At 41.4% G+C, this 17,478-nt stretch overlaps 2 protein-coding genes across 2 annotated transcripts in view; both read left to right on the top strand.

The window, feature by feature from the left end:
• PTPRR (protein tyrosine phosphatase receptor type R) overlaps positions 1–2,252 on the top strand; it is a 152,484-nt gene extending 150,232 nt beyond the window's left edge. The window contains 1 exon segment of the mRNA XM_062613737.1: positions 1,044–2,252. Within this exon segment, the coding sequence (XP_062469721.1) occupies positions 1,044–1,137 (94 nt within the window). The 3' untranslated portion in view covers positions 1,138–2,252.
• Positions 2,253–2,885: 633 nt separating this feature from the next.
• Positions 2,886–17,478, top strand: part of PTPRB (protein tyrosine phosphatase receptor type B) — a 63,650-nt gene continuing 49,057 nt past the window's right edge. Inside the window, exons 1-3 of the mRNA XM_062613733.1 lie at positions 2,886–3,054; positions 4,313–4,705; positions 13,281–13,519. Coding sequence (XP_062469717.1) covers positions 3,000–3,054; positions 4,313–4,705; positions 13,281–13,519 — 687 coding nt within the window. The 5' untranslated portion in view covers positions 2,886–2,999. The remainder of the gene's footprint in view (positions 3,055–4,312; positions 4,706–13,280; positions 13,520–17,478) is intronic.

Here is a 17,478-nt window from a genome sequence, read left to right as displayed (position 1 = left end):
ATTGTTTCATTGAAGATCTAGATGAAGCCAAACACAATGCACAATTAATGTCTTCCTTCCCACTAAGGTCACTTAGTCCTTCATCCTCCCAAAGGTAAGTAGCTGTTCCAGGGTGTGCGGAGGATGAACTGGGGGCTTGGTTCTAGAAGCAGAGTAGGTAGCTTTGAATACCCTGGCAGATGAGATAATAGAAGTGAAATTAAGTGAACTTGAGGCTTCACTCCATGAGAAGTGAGACCTGGGAGACCTAAGGACTGTCAGAAAGAGGCTAAGGTTAATTTCAGAGCTCAGTGGTATCACTCTTATTAAGTACCACACCTACCTCCTGGAGGACATCATCCGCTTCCCACCACCCTGCCGCTGGCACCAGAGATGTGGGACTTGATCCTCATACTTAGACCTGAAAAAGGGATTGTTATCAGTTGAATATATTAAATGTAGGCATCTAATCCAAACTGACTGTAACTAGTCCTTTTTATGGTCAAGTTAAACTCCTTTGTATTGTTGGTGCTGAAATGAGTCATTGCTGTAAAATTTCTTAGGTGGCTGCTGTTCAGACAGGATGCATTGTAGGCGTTAGAAAGAGGACAGGAAAAGCTGCTCTCTGCACAGGCGATCTGAGGGTCATCAAAGGTTACATTTTTAGTAAAGGACAAAAAATGAAAGGCCACATTCTGACTACTCCCTTGCTCCATAATAGTACTGCTGTCCATGTATCTGGCCTGCCTTGCCCAAGTGACTGAGCAGTATTCTGTTAGAATGTGTTGAATTTTAAATGTAGGTTTTAACAGTGTAGGTGCCAGATGTTTTCCTCTCCAGTTCTTACCCTGACGGCGTCGGGAATGGTGGCTCATGCTGGGCATGTGCTGGACAGTATAATATATGAAGAAAGTACTTCTGCTCAGGCATATCTCCCACTTACACAAGCAAACCCTAAGGAAAACATTGAGAAAAGGTCTTGTATTTTTTGGTGGTCAAGGAGCTGGCAGGGGCTGCAGATTATCGCATTCTTAAGATTTCATTCCGATGTGTTTCCTTTTCAGGGGTGGAATGGTGCAGACCAGCGAACAGTATGAATTTGTGCACCATGCGCTGAGTCTGTATGAAAGCAGACTTTCTGCAGAAGCTGTCCAGTGAAGCCAAGGAGTGTAAAACCAAATGTCAGTCTCTTGAGGTAATTTGTTTCATTACCTACCAGCAGCTTCTTCAAGGAGTTTACTGAAGTGGGAAGAGTGGCTTTGAGGCCAACTTCTGAAAGGATTGTGGACGGCTTGGCAAAACTATAGAGATTTGTGGACCCTTACTATATATGAATGTATTGTGAGCTTCCCAAAAATGATTTATAAAGAAGGTACTGTGCTGAAAGAAGGTATATATCTAAAGGTGGGTTTAATTCTGTAATACTGATATCTGCCATATGGAATGTATGTATGTGCTACTGCTGCAGTTGGATGGACATTGGAACTTCTACGGAAGAAATGTTAATCAAGTGTATAAATGCTTTAACGTTTGCAAACTGTCTTGTGAATGGACTGTTAACTGTACTGTAAAGTGCTATTACTGATTATGTGGTGAGCTTGTTTCTTGGCCACATAATATTCTTGCTGCTAAAATTGCAAGTGTTCAATTATGGATTAAAAAAAAAAGAAGATGACAAAAAAAATGAAAAGTCTTGGTTTTGAAAATACTCAAAAACGGTTCATATTTTATATGGAAATACATGTTCTTCATACTATTAACTATTAAATGTGTATTTACTGTAGGTCTTACAGAGCAGTTGCAGAGCACAATGTCTGTTAATCAGTGTGTACGTATTTACCCTATGCTGTTGATCGTTTCAGAACATTCTTATGCTACAGACCCGAATCGAGTGTATTTGTAAATTGTGTAAGTCATTTTACTTTAAAAAGAAAACTTTGTAGCATATATTAAATGGTAAGGATTTTAAATATTTGTCTGTCTTTTATTAATAAGGATTTTTTTGCTTATGTTGTTTATCTGCTCTGTCTCTTTCAGTAAGGGATAGATACCTTTGGTGATGTAGACTGTTCCATGACAGGTTATACAAGACAGAAAATGCTGCTATGACTGTTTCCTTTACTGATCAGCAAGAGTTTGTTTTTAAGAGAAATGCAAAGTTGGCGTTATGACTTACAGCACTGGGAAGTCTGTTTACAGGGTATAATGAGTTTTTAATGCAGTGATGTTGACTTTGCTTCATACTGCTAATAAATTGCACTTGATATAAAATAGTTACTGAAGTGTCTATTCTTAACCTAGAGCAGGTAATGCACCACACACTCTTGTACTCCTGTAAACAGGCACAGCCCAGTACAGTTTGTTCAGCCTTCACCATGGCTTTAGACCACTACAGAACCAATCCAGAGGACACAGGTAATCTCCCACTGACATGGATCAAGGTGGATCACCTGATGGGAAGGCAAAACCAGCATCACTTGATCCCTTGGAGAGAGTTTAAGACCCGGTGCAAACCTCAGAGCTTTGCCTCCTCCTCTTCCTCTTCTCTCTCCCTCCCCCATCCACTTGGCTTTTAGAACATGTGGAGTTAGAAGCATTGATATCAAGATTTTGCTTGATTATATATAATGTTTGTTAATTCTCTGGATAATACGGGATATACTCATGCAGCACCATCCAGATCACCTGCAGACTTTCAGTATTTCACAGGCAACAAATTACACAAAAGTATAATCCCTTCACTTTTTATTCTAAAGAGATAGAGTATCACCTCTTAGTTCCCCAGGTGTTTGAAAACCTCTCTCTCTTGCTTGTATTTTCCAAAATAAAGCAACTAGTAAACTCTGAAGAATGATATGAAAGGACAAAGTGGTGTAAAACTCCCCAAAACAATTGAATAGAAGGAAGTGCTCGTCACTGACTTTTTCCCCCTGTGAAGGCACATTTCCTTCCTAGCCTTCGCTTCACTTATCTGAGGTGGGCTTTTTTTAAGAGAAGCGTGGGGAGTTGCTAGAGGGAAAATGGATTCTTTATTTCACGTCCTGGTTTCTACCTGCCTTGCCTTGACATTCTCAGGTAAGTGTCTCTCCCCACTGGGTTGCTCTTTCTGCCTCTGAGCAGAGCCCTGCGGCGCAGCTGGTGACTTACAAAACCTGAGTCATTTCTTTGCTGGGGTTCATAGAGGAGGAATGGGGGGCAGGGCCAACATAGCCTGTTCTGTTTAGATCGTTTTTCAAAGGAAAATAAACTGTACCCTTCTATGCTAGAGATACCTCTTTTCATTTTTACGAAGACCTCCTGCTAGACAGTCCAAGAGCTGATCTTTTTGAAGGGGAGATTCCTATTTTTTATTCCTACTCTGTGAAACTTCCAGAGCCAGGAGTTTTCTGTGGTGCTTAGTTAGAAAATACCCAGTCTGTAAAAACAGGGGGATGACAAACCTCAACCAAGGGAAATAAATACACTTGTCGAGTATAGCACTTTGTCACTAATGATGCTGGAAATGTTTGAGTAACTAAGATATAAAAAAGAGAAACCTAAACAAGATGTGGCAGGGAGGCTGCCTTTGAAATAACCAGTTCCGTGTTCTGTAATAAGCATGAATTTGTTGTTCTAACTTTGGGGGTTTTTTGATGAATGCATTGCAGTTCTCTTTATTTGTTTGGTGTTGATCTTTCATTGTGGTGGCACAAAGAGCTAATCTAATGTGAATTAGGATGGTCATGAAACTAACAGCTAGAGACATTGGAGTAAATCCAGTAAAATAGATGTACTTCCTATCAGTAAAGAGCCTCCATTATGGCACAGACACTGAGAGGCACATAGGTTTGGGAATGTCCTCTTATGTTTTCTTTGGAAATACTACGAGTATTACTAAAACAATTTCCAGGCAGTAAATTATATTGTAAAAGGACTGTGTCCTGAAACTGGAAAAAAAAAAGAAAACTGAGAGCCCATGTAGATCTCTCTATACTTTCCAGCAGGGGAAGTGGGTATTTAGAACTGGTATCTAAATTTAGTAGTTCTTGATTTTTTTTCTACATCCAGTTTAGTTTCTTCTTAATTTTTATATATAATGAAGGTTGAGGTGACCTTTGCTACAATAGTTGCTTTATGCATTCTCATTCTTTACAGTACCAACACTTGCATCGTGTGGATTGTGTGTTTGCGGTTTATTTTAAATAGGTTCAACATATGGAAAATTCATGAAAAGTTCAGCACATAGAAAGTGGGAGGATTTATTTGCTGATGCTTTTTAAATCATCAAGAATTTGCTTTTTGTTAAATAACCATGTGTAATCTGTTGTATTTTTCTGGAATTTTCCTCTTCCAGAGGGTTTTCTGATTATCCATGTCCAGAAACAGCAGTGTCTTTCAGAAAATAGAGGAGTCATTATGGAAAAGTGCAATATGACCAACCCCAACCAGGAATGGCAGTGGACAGCAGATGACAAGCTCCTCCATGTGAAATCTGCCCAGTGCCTGAGCATCTCTACCCGCTTTGCCCTTTCATCTCGCAGCATCATTGTTGATTGTCTCGAGGCAGTCAGGTGGACTTGCCATGAGGAGGACGGGCTCCTTATGGTGGCCAACAGCTCTCTCTTTCTCACAAAGCAAGGCCAGAAGGTAATGGCCAAGCAGAGTAAGAAATACCTTCACAGATGGAGGCAGCTAGAAGCCAGAGAGACGGGAAAACCTGTGTATGTAAATCTGTGCTCAAAGCAAGGTGAGCTACTCCTTCAAGGAAGTATCCTGGAAGTTTTGCTAACAAAAATGTATCTTGTATGCTAACAAATGTTAAAAATTACGAATATAATTTTTCTTATGTGAAAAGAGTTTAGAGAACCATAAAAAGAACAGCTGAGTGCTGACTTTCTCACAACTGGTGGGGTTTTTAAGCCATTTTATATTTTCAGGATGTCTCTCCTTTTCTCTAGTCCCAATCTTTGTATCAAAGTGCTTATGAGCTGAAGTGCAAAATAAGCTGAGTATGCTAAGTGCAAACTCAGCTCATTTTTTTTGTGTCATTTCCTTTTCCACTTTTAAACAGAATTGTGGGTACTAACTCCTCATACTTTTAAAAACTATGCATAAAAGTCCTTCTCTTCTGCATTCATTTTACTGTACAAATCCAGATTCAATCTGCCAAGAGCAAGAAGACATCTGAAAATCAAGCACATGCACAAAGGTCATTTCTCTAATTAACCCAAATGTGTGATTAGCACAGACACTGAAGGTCCCTTCCAACCCAAAATATTCTATGCTTCTATGATTCTATTGCTTCCATGTTCACATATTTAGTGTCGTTCTGCCTTAGAATCATAATATATATGAAAACACTCAAAATCCTGAAAATAATGACCTGAACCAAAAATCTCAGACATTCTTGCAATAGCCCTTTGAGGTTCATGAGTCTGTGCACATACTTAGAGATGTGTTGATACACCAATGTGTTTATACGTTTCCATATGCATAGCAAAAGGGAAGGTAGAATGGTTTGAATACTGCTTAATAACACTTTTCTTGATGTCTTGTTGTCAATCCTTGCTGACAATCCTGTTGACGTTTGTTTTTTCTTGTGCAGTATTAAGCAGCTCTTCATGGTTAAAAATAAGAACAACCTGCAGAGTTAAGCTTTTTATTGGGCCACATACATTTTATTCTTACCTTTACAGGATTAAGAAAAAATGTTTTATGACCCCATACTTTTGCATATGGCCGAATTTTCAGAACTTTTAAAACAAATCCTTGTTCTTTCTAACCTCCCATTCATTGTAAGGCAGGGTACCATTTTATCAGCAAATGTGTAATTGTAGAACCCCACTCACAGCAGCAGGACTACCCACCTGAGTGGAGGTCTGAAAGGCCAGCTTGCAGAATCAGGGAATGGAAAATGACCAAGATGCCATTCTAGCCCACCCATGCATTTTAGAGATTTCAAAGGCAAAACCATTTGAAGTCCTGTGTATAGGGTGAGTACGTCTTGCTTAGTCAATGCACCAGAAAAAGTTAAGATGAACTACGCAGGCAGTGTTATTTTCTTTAGGTTGCTGGATTAAGTGTGGCCTAGCAGAGTTAAAGTAACCTTACATCCTTCTTTTAATCATCCTCCTTTTAATCATCCTCAGAGGAGAAGCAATTTAAGACCAGTGAGAAAGATAATTGTTATGGGGTATTAAAGGACCAGGAAGATAATTGTTATGGGGTACTAAAGTACCTTCTCATCTATTTGCTGTGTTCAGTCCTTTAATGAACTTACCTTAGTTTTTCTGAAATTCTCTCCATAGGCAGGCCTCTAGATCCACTTTAAGATCCTCACTGTGACAATTATCTCCTTTTCGACAGCTCTGGGAAGCACTGTTGAGTAATCAACAGTAGTTTATGATCCTATCTAAGAATTCCAGATATGTAGGAAACTAATAAAGAGCTGAAGTAGTGCAAATAAATTAATTTTTCAAATAATAAGTACTACAAGAACAAAATCTAATGCCCACAGTGCTGGTCTTGACATCTATAAGCATGTCAAAATTTTCAATGTTGGATGTGTAAAATTAGTCTTTCAAGAACATCTGCCTACTTTCAGTGAAAGCAGCAATGGAACAGCCTAAAATAACATATTCAGTCTCTATTTAGCTAAGATAGTAAAAACTGAGCAAAGTCTTTGGAGCTGAAATCGCTTAAGTTTTTCTACTCCTAAGTAAGACTGTATTTTTATATAATTTACCCTTTGTTTTCATAGTACTCATAAAAATAGTTCTATTTTGGCAAAGGAGTACTTCATTAAATTGCACCTCAAACATCTTATCAGCCCATATACAGTACAAGTTCCAAACCCAACAACTGCAACTACCTTATATTCGGGACTTAAATGCCAAGCATGATTTTTCTGTGCCTGGGGAAAGTCTGAGCTTGTATTTAGATTTCAGATCGGCCATCTGAGATGTGCTTAGATACGCATTTTTTTTGCTACAATCCTGACCTACATGACTGTCTGTGGAAAGCAGGATAAGTTTAAATATCACATCTCTGTTCAGCCAAAGGCCACTTTAACAGCAGACAGTCCTTCTCACACAAACGCATGGTTGAACCTGGCCTCTGGCTGAAACAACAGGCACGGAGAAGGGCCGTGAGGCATCAATCTCCCTTGAGATGGCAAGACTTCTGTTCTCATTAAATTCACAAGTAGATTCTGGGCAGAGAGAGAAATAGTGTCTATACTGCCAATGCCTTCTTTTCACTGGCCAGCTCTCGAGATCAGAGCTTCTCTAAGACAGGATCCAGGAGAAGGGACAGGAATGGAAACAGGGAGGAGGAAGACATGGTGGGCGTGAAGGGGTAGAAGTCAGGATGACTAAGCGGAACAAAAACTTTTGCATGTAAATAACAATTATGGAACAAACCCTGTGTTCTCTTTTATATCTGGAAGGCACCCAGCACACCACACTAATGCCTATGTCACTGCTGAGTTGTAAGCAATTCTTATAAGATTCTTTTGTTCTGGGAAGGATAGTTTTAATAAAGTATCCAATTAGAGAGCAGAAGCAGTGCTATGTAGCACCTCAAGTATTACCAACAAAGCTCAAAACCAGTGCAGACCAAAATTTATTCACTAAGTGGAGAATGACTTCAAACAGGGAGACACAAGTCCAAGCTTTATGCTGCAGTTGTTCATTGAGACCTGAAGACTGTCACGCAGCCTGTAGAACACTCTGGATGCAGAAGGTGACATCAACTGTTTTGTAATATGATGCTCTGCAGTGCATTTCTCTTCTACCATTTCATACATAGCAGGGACATCTCCTGAAGGAATTGTAGGTGCAAAACCATAGAACAGTGAATATCAAGACAAAGTCCCATTCAAAAGAATGGCTGATTTTGTGGAGAAGAATGGTTTTATTACTTACTGTTACGTGCCAAGTAATTAAGAACTATAGTGAGATCTACAAAGATAAAAAAGAAGTTGGACAAGGAATTCAAGTAACACAGCATCTTTTAATCTCTTTGTTTTGTTTGCAGTCTAAACCAGACAAAATAACAGATACTATGTATGAGCCAAAGCCTGATGTACCATCTGATGTTCAGACTGTTACCTCCACAATCCCTCCTCCTTTTCTACCTCGGTTTCTGGCCCTGTATCTTGTCTTTCACATGGGCCTCTCTCTTCCCCTTGTCCCATTTTCAGTTTGCCTGCCTGGGCTTATTGAGTTCACATCTCATTGCTGACCCTTCAGCAGATGGAGGGTAGAAAAGACCAGAGCAGTGCACGCTCTGAACAACTGGAGCAGCAGTACTGACTGCTGAACATGGCAAGGGAAGACACATGCGTCTTCTTGGCACTCTTGGGAAAGTGGAAAAGCACCAAAAAAAGGTGGCAGAAGCAAAGAAAAGGCAACAACTCTTACCCATTTTTGTGGTCATTTTAATATCTCTGGGCTTTGATTTTCCTACACCTTTGGTGTTTGTAGTGACCACAACAATCCATCCACAGGTTCGTAACAGGTTGGATTTTTGTGCTTGTAACCTTTACAAATTTGTCCAGGATAAATTAGAACAGTAAGAATCAATAATTTCATTCCACCTTTGAGTTGACCCAAAACTTTTTTTCTAAAAAAGCTTTCACTCAAACCCATTTTTATTTTCCTGAATTATTATTTTATAGGATTTTAGAAGCGAAAGAGTTTGCTTACATCTACGTGAACCTATGCAATACCAAAAATGACTTGAATCTTATTTCTTTGGTCAAAGCAATTACATAGCTGACCACTTTTGCTCAGCTTCACCTGGAAAAAGAAAGGCATCAATGTCAGATGCTTGGATATAATTACAAGACTTTGTACCTAACCCAATACCATGCTGACAGAAGCTCAAAGATAAATGTGGTTTTACATTTCATAAAAAGAAACAGGGAAAAAAATCTACAGTGTAGCCTAGGACTTTGCTTTTTGTAAATTTTCTGTCTAAACGAGCCACAACACAGAAAGTGTTGAACAAAATCAGCTTGGGTACTTTCACATGGAAAAAATGGAATTATATGAGCAGCTTTCCAGAGCAATCAGGAGGACAGCAACTCCTGCTTTACTATTTCATCTTCTGCTGAGAGTGTGCACAAAGATGCCAATTCCAGACATCTGTACTTGCTGATGATTTTCATTATTACATTTTCTGCCTTTATTTTGTATGGAACTCTGTGTAGTAGCTAGAGTGGGTTTCAGCTTCTAGATGTCTAAATGTAGGTGTCTGAAGGAAGGTCTTATTTCAGTTGTCTCAACATAGGTGCTTTCTGTCATTTGAGATGCTCCAAGATACCCTACCTGACATCTGACTGCCCATTCAGAAAGACATAGGTCTCCAATAGGTGCTATGAGAGCTCTGAGCAGATGTCTCAGATGCCCTAGGGCAGTTCAGATTGCACAAGGCAACCATGTTTGGGCAACTGAACCAAGTCCTAGGTGTCTCCACACTAGCTGCCTTTTTGAGCTCTCTTCAGTAGAGATGTAATCTGTGGAGTTAATGGAGTCTAGATACCTTTCAGTGACAAAGAATGTACTTCAGAGTGAATTGGGTCTGTCCAGAGTGTCAGAAATAAGTCTGACAGAGCCCTATTATGTGTTATCACCATAGTTATCTGGGATGTTCGGCTACCACTAGTGTGGAAAAAGCCTTTAAGTAGCTACTTCAGCATTTCAAAAACAAGCAAGTAAAAGACCTAGTGTGGAAAAAGAAGGTAAAAAAATTTCAAGCAGCATAGACGGTGCAGTTTTTAAAAGGTCTACACTGAATGGGAAAGAAGGGTCATTCTGTGGATTTTGTTCTTCTGTCACACTCCTCTATACAACAGAAAGTGGAAATACTTTTTTTAAATGGAGGCTTTATTTTTGCAGTCTCTTTACAAGTAGTTAGATCACGAAAAAGAGAATTCATTTTGTCCTGCACATACAGACATCTTAAAACAACCCCTTAAAACAGCCCCAGTCTTGCTGTCAGTGAGTTAGATGCAATCTTACAGATTATTTTATATATATGTATATATAACAGATATCTGGTTCATATACGTTTCATTAGCAGTTCAGCCTCTGAAAATGTGGTTTAATAGGGTAGGCAGATAGGTACGATGCAAGCTGTTTCAAAAACCTGCATCAGGCTGGCTTATGTGAGTCTGAAGGCACTACTGTAGGGTTCTCAGTACTTGACAGTTAATCAGCACTCTTGCTCATCATACATGCAAAACTTATGGATTTCCTTTTCTTGTAAGCAGCCTGCTGCTGTGCAGATGGATGCAGCCTGAAGTATGCCCCATGGATGAAATATGCACTTAGTCAGAATGTCATCATTTCTCCTGAGTGTGCTACTGATGTGTTCACACACTGTATATCATTCAGCCACTGGTGATCAGCATCAGTGTCAGTACAGCGGTTCTGTTCCCATGAACAGTTTTATGACTGATTTCCAAAGACACTGCTAGAACAATGCTAAACACTTCCGAAAAATCCCACTGTTGAAATGTCTGTGTACTTACTGATGTCCAGATGGGAGGTGAGTTTTTTCTGGTTTAAAAATTGGGAAATCAAGTTATTGTATCTATTTGCTTGGTTCTTATAATATGCAGTCTTCTTTCATAAGTGCCTGCTATTGAAGGACTGTGAGGATCCTTATATTAGGACTGTAGTGGTTGGCCTTAGAAAGATAATATAAATCTGTATCCTGATTTTCTTGAAGTGAGGGCAAATATGAACCCTATTAGTCCAATGCAGGATACATGGAAAGTGCTGGTACGTATATCTGAAGTTCCAGTATGGCACAGTACTACATGCAAGCCATTTCCATCCAGAAGTTACAGGTCACAGACTCTTGTCAGTCTTTGCTGGGAAAGATCCTTTAGCTGTAAACCTAGGGTAGCCCCAGGCTTAACAAGAGGAGTTGGGTTGTGCCATGACCAGCTGCTTGTTTATAGTACCTCCTCAGGCTGGTGGAACATTTCTCAGGACCAAGCATTTTGAGCTCTCCTGTCATCTCCTGCACCAGGAATGCCGGTTATCCTCTGTCTGCTGAGTTCCCATAAATGTCACTGGCAGCACCAGCTTCCCTTTTATGGAGCAGCAGCTTTCCTAGAACACAATTGCACTGGAACGCAAACATCTTCCTGTTGGAATCACTGCTATTCATCTGTAAATAAAGCCAAGATTTTTTTTTATGTGTTTTTAAGTAAGTTGGGTGTGTAAATCTATATTTAGGAACCCAGTTGAGTAGCCTTTTTTCCTAAGCAGCTGCTAACCACTCAAATGTACTTATTTTTTCAGCCACCTTTAAATTCTAATCCCTGCTGAACTTTGAGATTATCTGAGAGAAGCAGAGCCAGCAGGCCTAACTCCTTCCAAGTCCTTGGGGCTAGCATTTCTAGTTGCCTACCACAGGCTCTCAGAGACCCCCGACTAATAAGAGATTCCCAGGAGCAATGACTGGAGTGGAATTTAGACAAAGTCTGGACTTGTGTCAGCTAACCAGTTTGTTGCAGCAGCTGATGACAGCTTGAGCACAGGGCTGCCCCTGCCAGACTATTCCCTGCCTTTTGGTGGGGGCCAGGAAGGTACATGATGTAGGATCACAGCAGACTCTGCACCACAGGCACTCTGCAGGGGATTCTGCAAGCGCAGCAGCATGAGGATGATCATGCAGTGTTGGACCAGGCCTGAGAGTTCAATGAAGCCCTTTGCATAGGTGTAAGAGAGAGCAGAAATGGGTATGTAGTATTGTTTTCAGTGCCTTGATTTGGAAAAATAATTGATCAACAGTTTTTGTAATTAAATGGACACTTGGATTTTTATATTCCCAGAGAAGCACAGTTAGATAAAAGGAGGGGAAACGTTTAATCTGGGTATCAACCTATTCTAGCAAACCAATCCTTTACAAGAGGGTCTAAAACCCCATACCAGGTGAAGGCAGTGTGCTGTGAAGCACAGGAAACACTTGCATGGAAGCATCTCTTACAAGGGCTTATGATCTTAGTTTTATTTCTGAATGCAAATGAGAGTGCTGCAAGTTTCTTTATATAAACATGTTAACATATGTATTTACACATATACAAAAAAAACACCACCATGTTAACTTCATGGAAGCTCACCCGCTGATCTTTTCGGTAAGAGGTAATCACACACTGGCCTGTTAAGACATTGTAATTGCACACCAAGTAATTACATTTGGAAGCTTCTGCTGCAATTTAACCCAGTCATTACTATTTTTTCAAGGGGGCTTGTGAGCTAAAATTGTTATAAATGGCAACCAGCCCAGTGGCTCAGCAGCAAAACAAGGTTCTGTCATGCTGGAGACCCCAGTTCAAGGACAGACAAAGTGTCTTGGACATTCAGCCAATGCACACTAGCTGTGCTCCAGCAATGGCAGGGCAGCTTTTTGTCAGGAGAAGGGGCCAGTGAGTAATCCCAATCACTTAGCTGAAATGTGATGCTACCAGATGTAGGGGCCACCACAGCTTGAACCCTGCCCTCACAGCCACAAAGAAAGGATATTAAATACATACCAATGGGGAGGAAGAGCCATGAAAATGTGGAGGAAAAATGTGTAGTAAAATCTTTCCTGCGCTCTAATTGCAACTTTGGCATTCTCTGAAGGATACGTGACTAAGAAAGCAAATCCACCGTTATATTTGCAGACACTTCAGTTAACTGATACAATTGTTAGCTGAACCTTGGGAAGAGAGCAGTCAGGGGTTAGTATGGCCTCTGCATGGGACTGATTTAAAAGAGCAAGAACAACATCCCGTATGGGCACAAGGAACTTACCTTGAACAAGTACCTCAAATAAAACAAAAATATCTTGAACAAATTATCTTGAAAAATTACCTTGAACAAAGCCATATTTTGAATGTTAACCAACAAAAGGCAGATGAGAATCTGGTCCATGTACTTACAAGGAGGGGAGAGGGGGTATACTGACCATATAAAGCTGAAACTGTGGGCTGTTCAATAGACCCAAGCCAGTGAAAAAGCTCTCAGTGAAAAGAAGGCATTGTGCTGTTAATGACAACATACAACTCTTCACTTCAGCATCATTGAAGAATGATGTTTAAAATGAATAGTGTGAATGTTCAGAAAAATGAATGTTTTTCTGCTTTTGTACTGTACAGAATTTGGTACTGATGCAAAATACATGTTTGCATTGAAACCCAAAAGCTATAGAACTGACAGGTGCACTTAAACTACTCAAAAGTTGTATTAGCCACATTTATGGAGAACTAAAGAATCGTTCATAAAATGTAGAGCTAATTTTAATTGCTTTATTTGCCTTAGGTGTTCAAGATGCAGACACTTCTGTATGGAGTACTAGAACTACATCCCACCCTTTAGACACTGTTACCTCTAGGCCTGAAAATCTGCTGAAGAGTAGCACAGAGATGTTCATCAGAAATGTGACTGAACACTTCAGTAAAAATCTCATTGAAAACCTCTACTTTGACTTGAGATCTGCAGTAACAGAGAAAGCCTGGATTCCAACCACTACTAGTCAATATTCTAGCACTACAGAAGAGGTAAGGCAGAAGAATTATTGATTTTTATTAAGCCTGCTCCACTCTGTGGAGCCTGATAGCTATTGCACGTGGATGTTTTATGGCCTAAAAGAAGCCAGCTATGGCCTAAAAAAAGCCAGCTAGAGGACTAAGCTTTGTTCTATATTTTGATGGGATGCTTTGCTCATGCTGACAGTGCCCTTTGCTAGAAGCACAGCTGCAGAATAATTCTGCCGCTTCCGTACAGCAGAATCCTGGTGTGCACAATGCATTGGGAAAGTCTCTACACTTGAGGGAAGTGCTCAGTATATGCGAGAAGCAGTGAAAGCAGTATCTGTTCTCAGGGACTTGGGCTCTGCCACTGGTTTGTTGCATGACATGAAGGTCCAGCTCTAATTACCTTCTAAGAATTGCAGTATGTTTTACAACCTTATTTAGGATAATTGAGTCCTAAAATTACATACATGGTTTACAGATCAAAGCAAGTGAATTGGAAGGCTTCAGCTTGCTTTACAAGCAACCCTGGCCTTGACCTTGGTCAGATTGTCTACCGACTGATAGGTAGAGTGGGGACACACAGCCACTTCTTGATCTCTGCTCTGTCCAGCCACAAACAGCCCTAGCAGAGGAGGGGAACAGGGATGACAGCCCCATCCAGAGGAGGAGCTACCACTGGGCATTTAGTACCTCCACATCAGTTTCCAAAGTCTTCCTTTTCTGCAAGGCACAGTTAAGTAGTGGGCATTCAGTACCTCCACATCCTTTTATGAAAGGCACAGTTAAGTAATGTGAGAACAAACCTGGAATCACCACTGGCAAAATGTGCACAGACAATTAGAGCTAAAGCACACAGGAAATTATTAGTCACTGTATCGCTATCAACACACAGTGGTTTAGAACTGAAAATCCCTAAATTCTCTATGGCTTTTTCTCCAGAAGAGCACACTGCACTCAGTGTATTGGGGCAAACATGTTGTTTCAGTTACTACTCTGGGTGTCAGTGTTACTGTGGATAAGACTAAGAAATGTGGTTTTTATTTGGGAGTAATCTGTACAATCTGGTATGAACAACATTGCTAGAGACAGGGAGAAAGAAGAAGCAGCATCACCAGGCCTATGTTGACCCAAATAACCAACTCAAAAGTTTAAGAAGCCTGACATTGCTGTTGTAGGGGAAGGGATTGAGCCAATGATGGATGCACTGCACACTGTTCCATAGCTGATGGAGACAGTTCTTTTAAAATATGATTATTCTGGCTTGATGCAGGCAGGTTGAGCTTATTTCCCTATCCCCTCCGTTCATGTGCACAGAATACTACTCTCTTCGAAATGGAAATGTCCTATATAATCCGATATTACTCAAACTGCCTCCAGCACTCCTCCTAAATAAACCCACCAGTGCTAGAGAAATGGTACCATGGTACCACAGGTACTACCTCCTGTGTTTCTACCACAGTTCACATCCTGATTGACATGATTTGTACTGAGCAAGTTGCTTAGGTCAGAGCTTCCAAACCAGAATCCTGATGATAACCACTCTAAGCATATGAAAAAATGAAACAACCCGAAACATTAATATCTGTCCCTTAGAGCCTCCAGCCAGATCTGGACATTTGAATCTAGATACAGCAACTTAGACACACTAACTTAAAATCTTTGGCCTTCATCTCTGTTCCTCTGTCTTTAAGTGTAAGCACCAAGTATTGTTGTAGGAGGACAATACCTTCTATGAACTGCATTTGCCTGGGATAGGTCCTCTTGTTTGCAGAAGCAAAGCCTTGATGTTATTTGGCTGTGAGCATACCCATTGCAGGCGGGAAGGGGGACGGAAAGTGGTAACACTTCAATCGGACAAAATGTTTGGTTTAGAGCAGCCTTGGTCTTCAAGTAAAATGCAGCTTGCACTTTCAAACCATGACAAAAGCTATGCAAAGCCCATTTCCTTTTGATTAGAGAGACGCAGAGAAAGAGGTTGGTGTTAAAAAAAAAGTCAGGAAACCTTGGGAAAGTGCCTGAAAGGGACTTTGGAACCTGCTATTAGAGACACGTCCGGCCACTCCCGAAACTCACTTCCAGTTCTCTTTTCTTTTTTCTTTTTTAATTAGTTTCTTGGCTTGCTGCACAGATCAGTAAGTGTTAAAGGCTGTGTGACTGCTGATTTGCTAAGAGCTCATTTATTCAATACCAGTCTGGAAATAATCACTCGTATTATGTTGGCTACTCTATATAAATATATTCCTACCAGTGACTGACGGACCCCTCCTGTTTTATTCCAGTGCTGGCATAGACATCTGTGTCAGATCTTAACCTTACAGCAGCTTTATGTCCAAGAAAAGGCAGGTTACTCTGAATGTTGTCATTTTCAGAGAGGGGTTTGAAGTAATTCAAATGTCCTGATAAGCATTCAGATTTGCTCCTCTCCAGTGCTGGAAAAATGTTGGTGTGGTTTATGCCATTAGGTCCAAAACCCACAATCATCTAAAGATGAATTTACACTGTAAAACTCTCTCACATTACAAGACACCTGTGTCATTTTAGTCCTAGTTTAGGTTTGATGCACACATCTTGTGTTTTCCATAGATGGTTTATCACTGCACTAGCTCTCTGGGGCACAGTCTCTCCTGTTGTCTGAACTATGTAAATCATCTCTTCCAGTGAGAGATCTTGTTCTGCAATGGGCTTGAGGATGGCATAATAATCAACACATATCCTCACTTAAGGTGATGTTCACAGTTATTAACCATCCCGAGCTTTGCAGAGTAAAGCCCAAAACTTTCAGTGCCATGTCCCTAGGGCCAGTCAAGGGGCTCCACTGGGACAGAGGAAGCTTTCCACGAGTGCTCACACCTTCGATTTCTGAATGGAAGAATAAGAGCTAAGGTTTTTTCATACACTGGTATCTTGCTTGACAGGCTGATGCCTGAAAAATCCTATGGCAGTGGATCCCCTAAAAGGCAGACTAATGTTTGTAAGCCCTAGCACCTTTTTCTCCCTAAAATGGGACAAAAGTGAAACAGACATGGTACTGAATTTGCTTGAGGTCCTGCTTTTAAAAGTTAAAAACCCATGTGCACCATACAGTACAAAAAGATGCAGAAAAGTGCCATTCCCATAGAAGAAAGTAAATTCCTCCCCCTTTATGCAACCTCAGATTTATCCCATGGCTGCTAGATTTTGCCTATTTGAGCTTCTGAAGGTCTGAAACACTTCTGTCTACTTTTCTTTTCCCTCACATACACGTTGAGTACATATTAGGCTGAAACCTAAACAAGAAGGAAATGGGCACGCATGGCAGAAACAGAGCTGTGCCGTGGCTGCAGCTATTTCAAAGTCGTGCACAGTTGAATACAGGGAGACTTTCTTGCTTTCTGTTGGGTATGTAGGGACTCTCATTGCTGCAGTGCCTCTGGCTGTGGTGCTGCCGGGCCAGGGAGATGGGTATCTTGGTGGTCTGCAGCTAACCCCTAAAGACATCAGTGTTTGGGACATGGGAGCTGGAATGGCACTTCAGTGGTGGCTGAGGCTAAGAGGAGGGTGAGCCTGGAGATGGGGTGAGCGTGAGAGGTGGCAGGCATGAGGAGAAGCGGACACGTGAGGAGAGGTTGCCCATCAAGCAAGGCAGGTGTGAGGCAAGGCAGGCAGGAGGTGAGGCAAACATGAGACAAGGCAGCTCTGAGGCCGTGAGGTGCAGCCGGCGTGAGGCAAGAGCGCTGCCGGCACCCCGCTGCCTGAGGGGCCTTCATGAGCCCGGAGGAACGCGGGGAGAGAAAACCCGGGGGAGCGACATCGGGAGGAAGCGGCGAGGCAGGAAGGGAGGTGGGGTGGGAGAGGAGTCGGGAGGAAGGTGGGACCCACAAGGAGCACGGGGCGGCACCCCGGAGCCGGGGGGCGCGGGGGAGCGGCAGGTCCCGGGTTGCCGCGCTTCGCCCCCTGCAGCGAGAAGCGAGGAAATCGTCTCTTGATTGCGGAAGTCGGCGGGA

The sequence above is a fragment of the Pezoporus occidentalis genome, unplaced genomic scaffold, assembly GCF_034315485.1.
Source record: "Pezoporus occidentalis ecotype Australia unplaced genomic scaffold, CSIRO_AGI_Poc_V1 ctg17, whole genome shotgun sequence".
In the NCBI taxonomy this organism is placed as follows: Eukaryota; Metazoa; Chordata; class Aves; order Psittaciformes; family Psittacidae; genus Pezoporus; species Pezoporus occidentalis.
The sequence above is the reverse complement of the archived record's forward strand: the minus strand, read 5'-3'. Positions and strand labels throughout refer to the sequence as shown.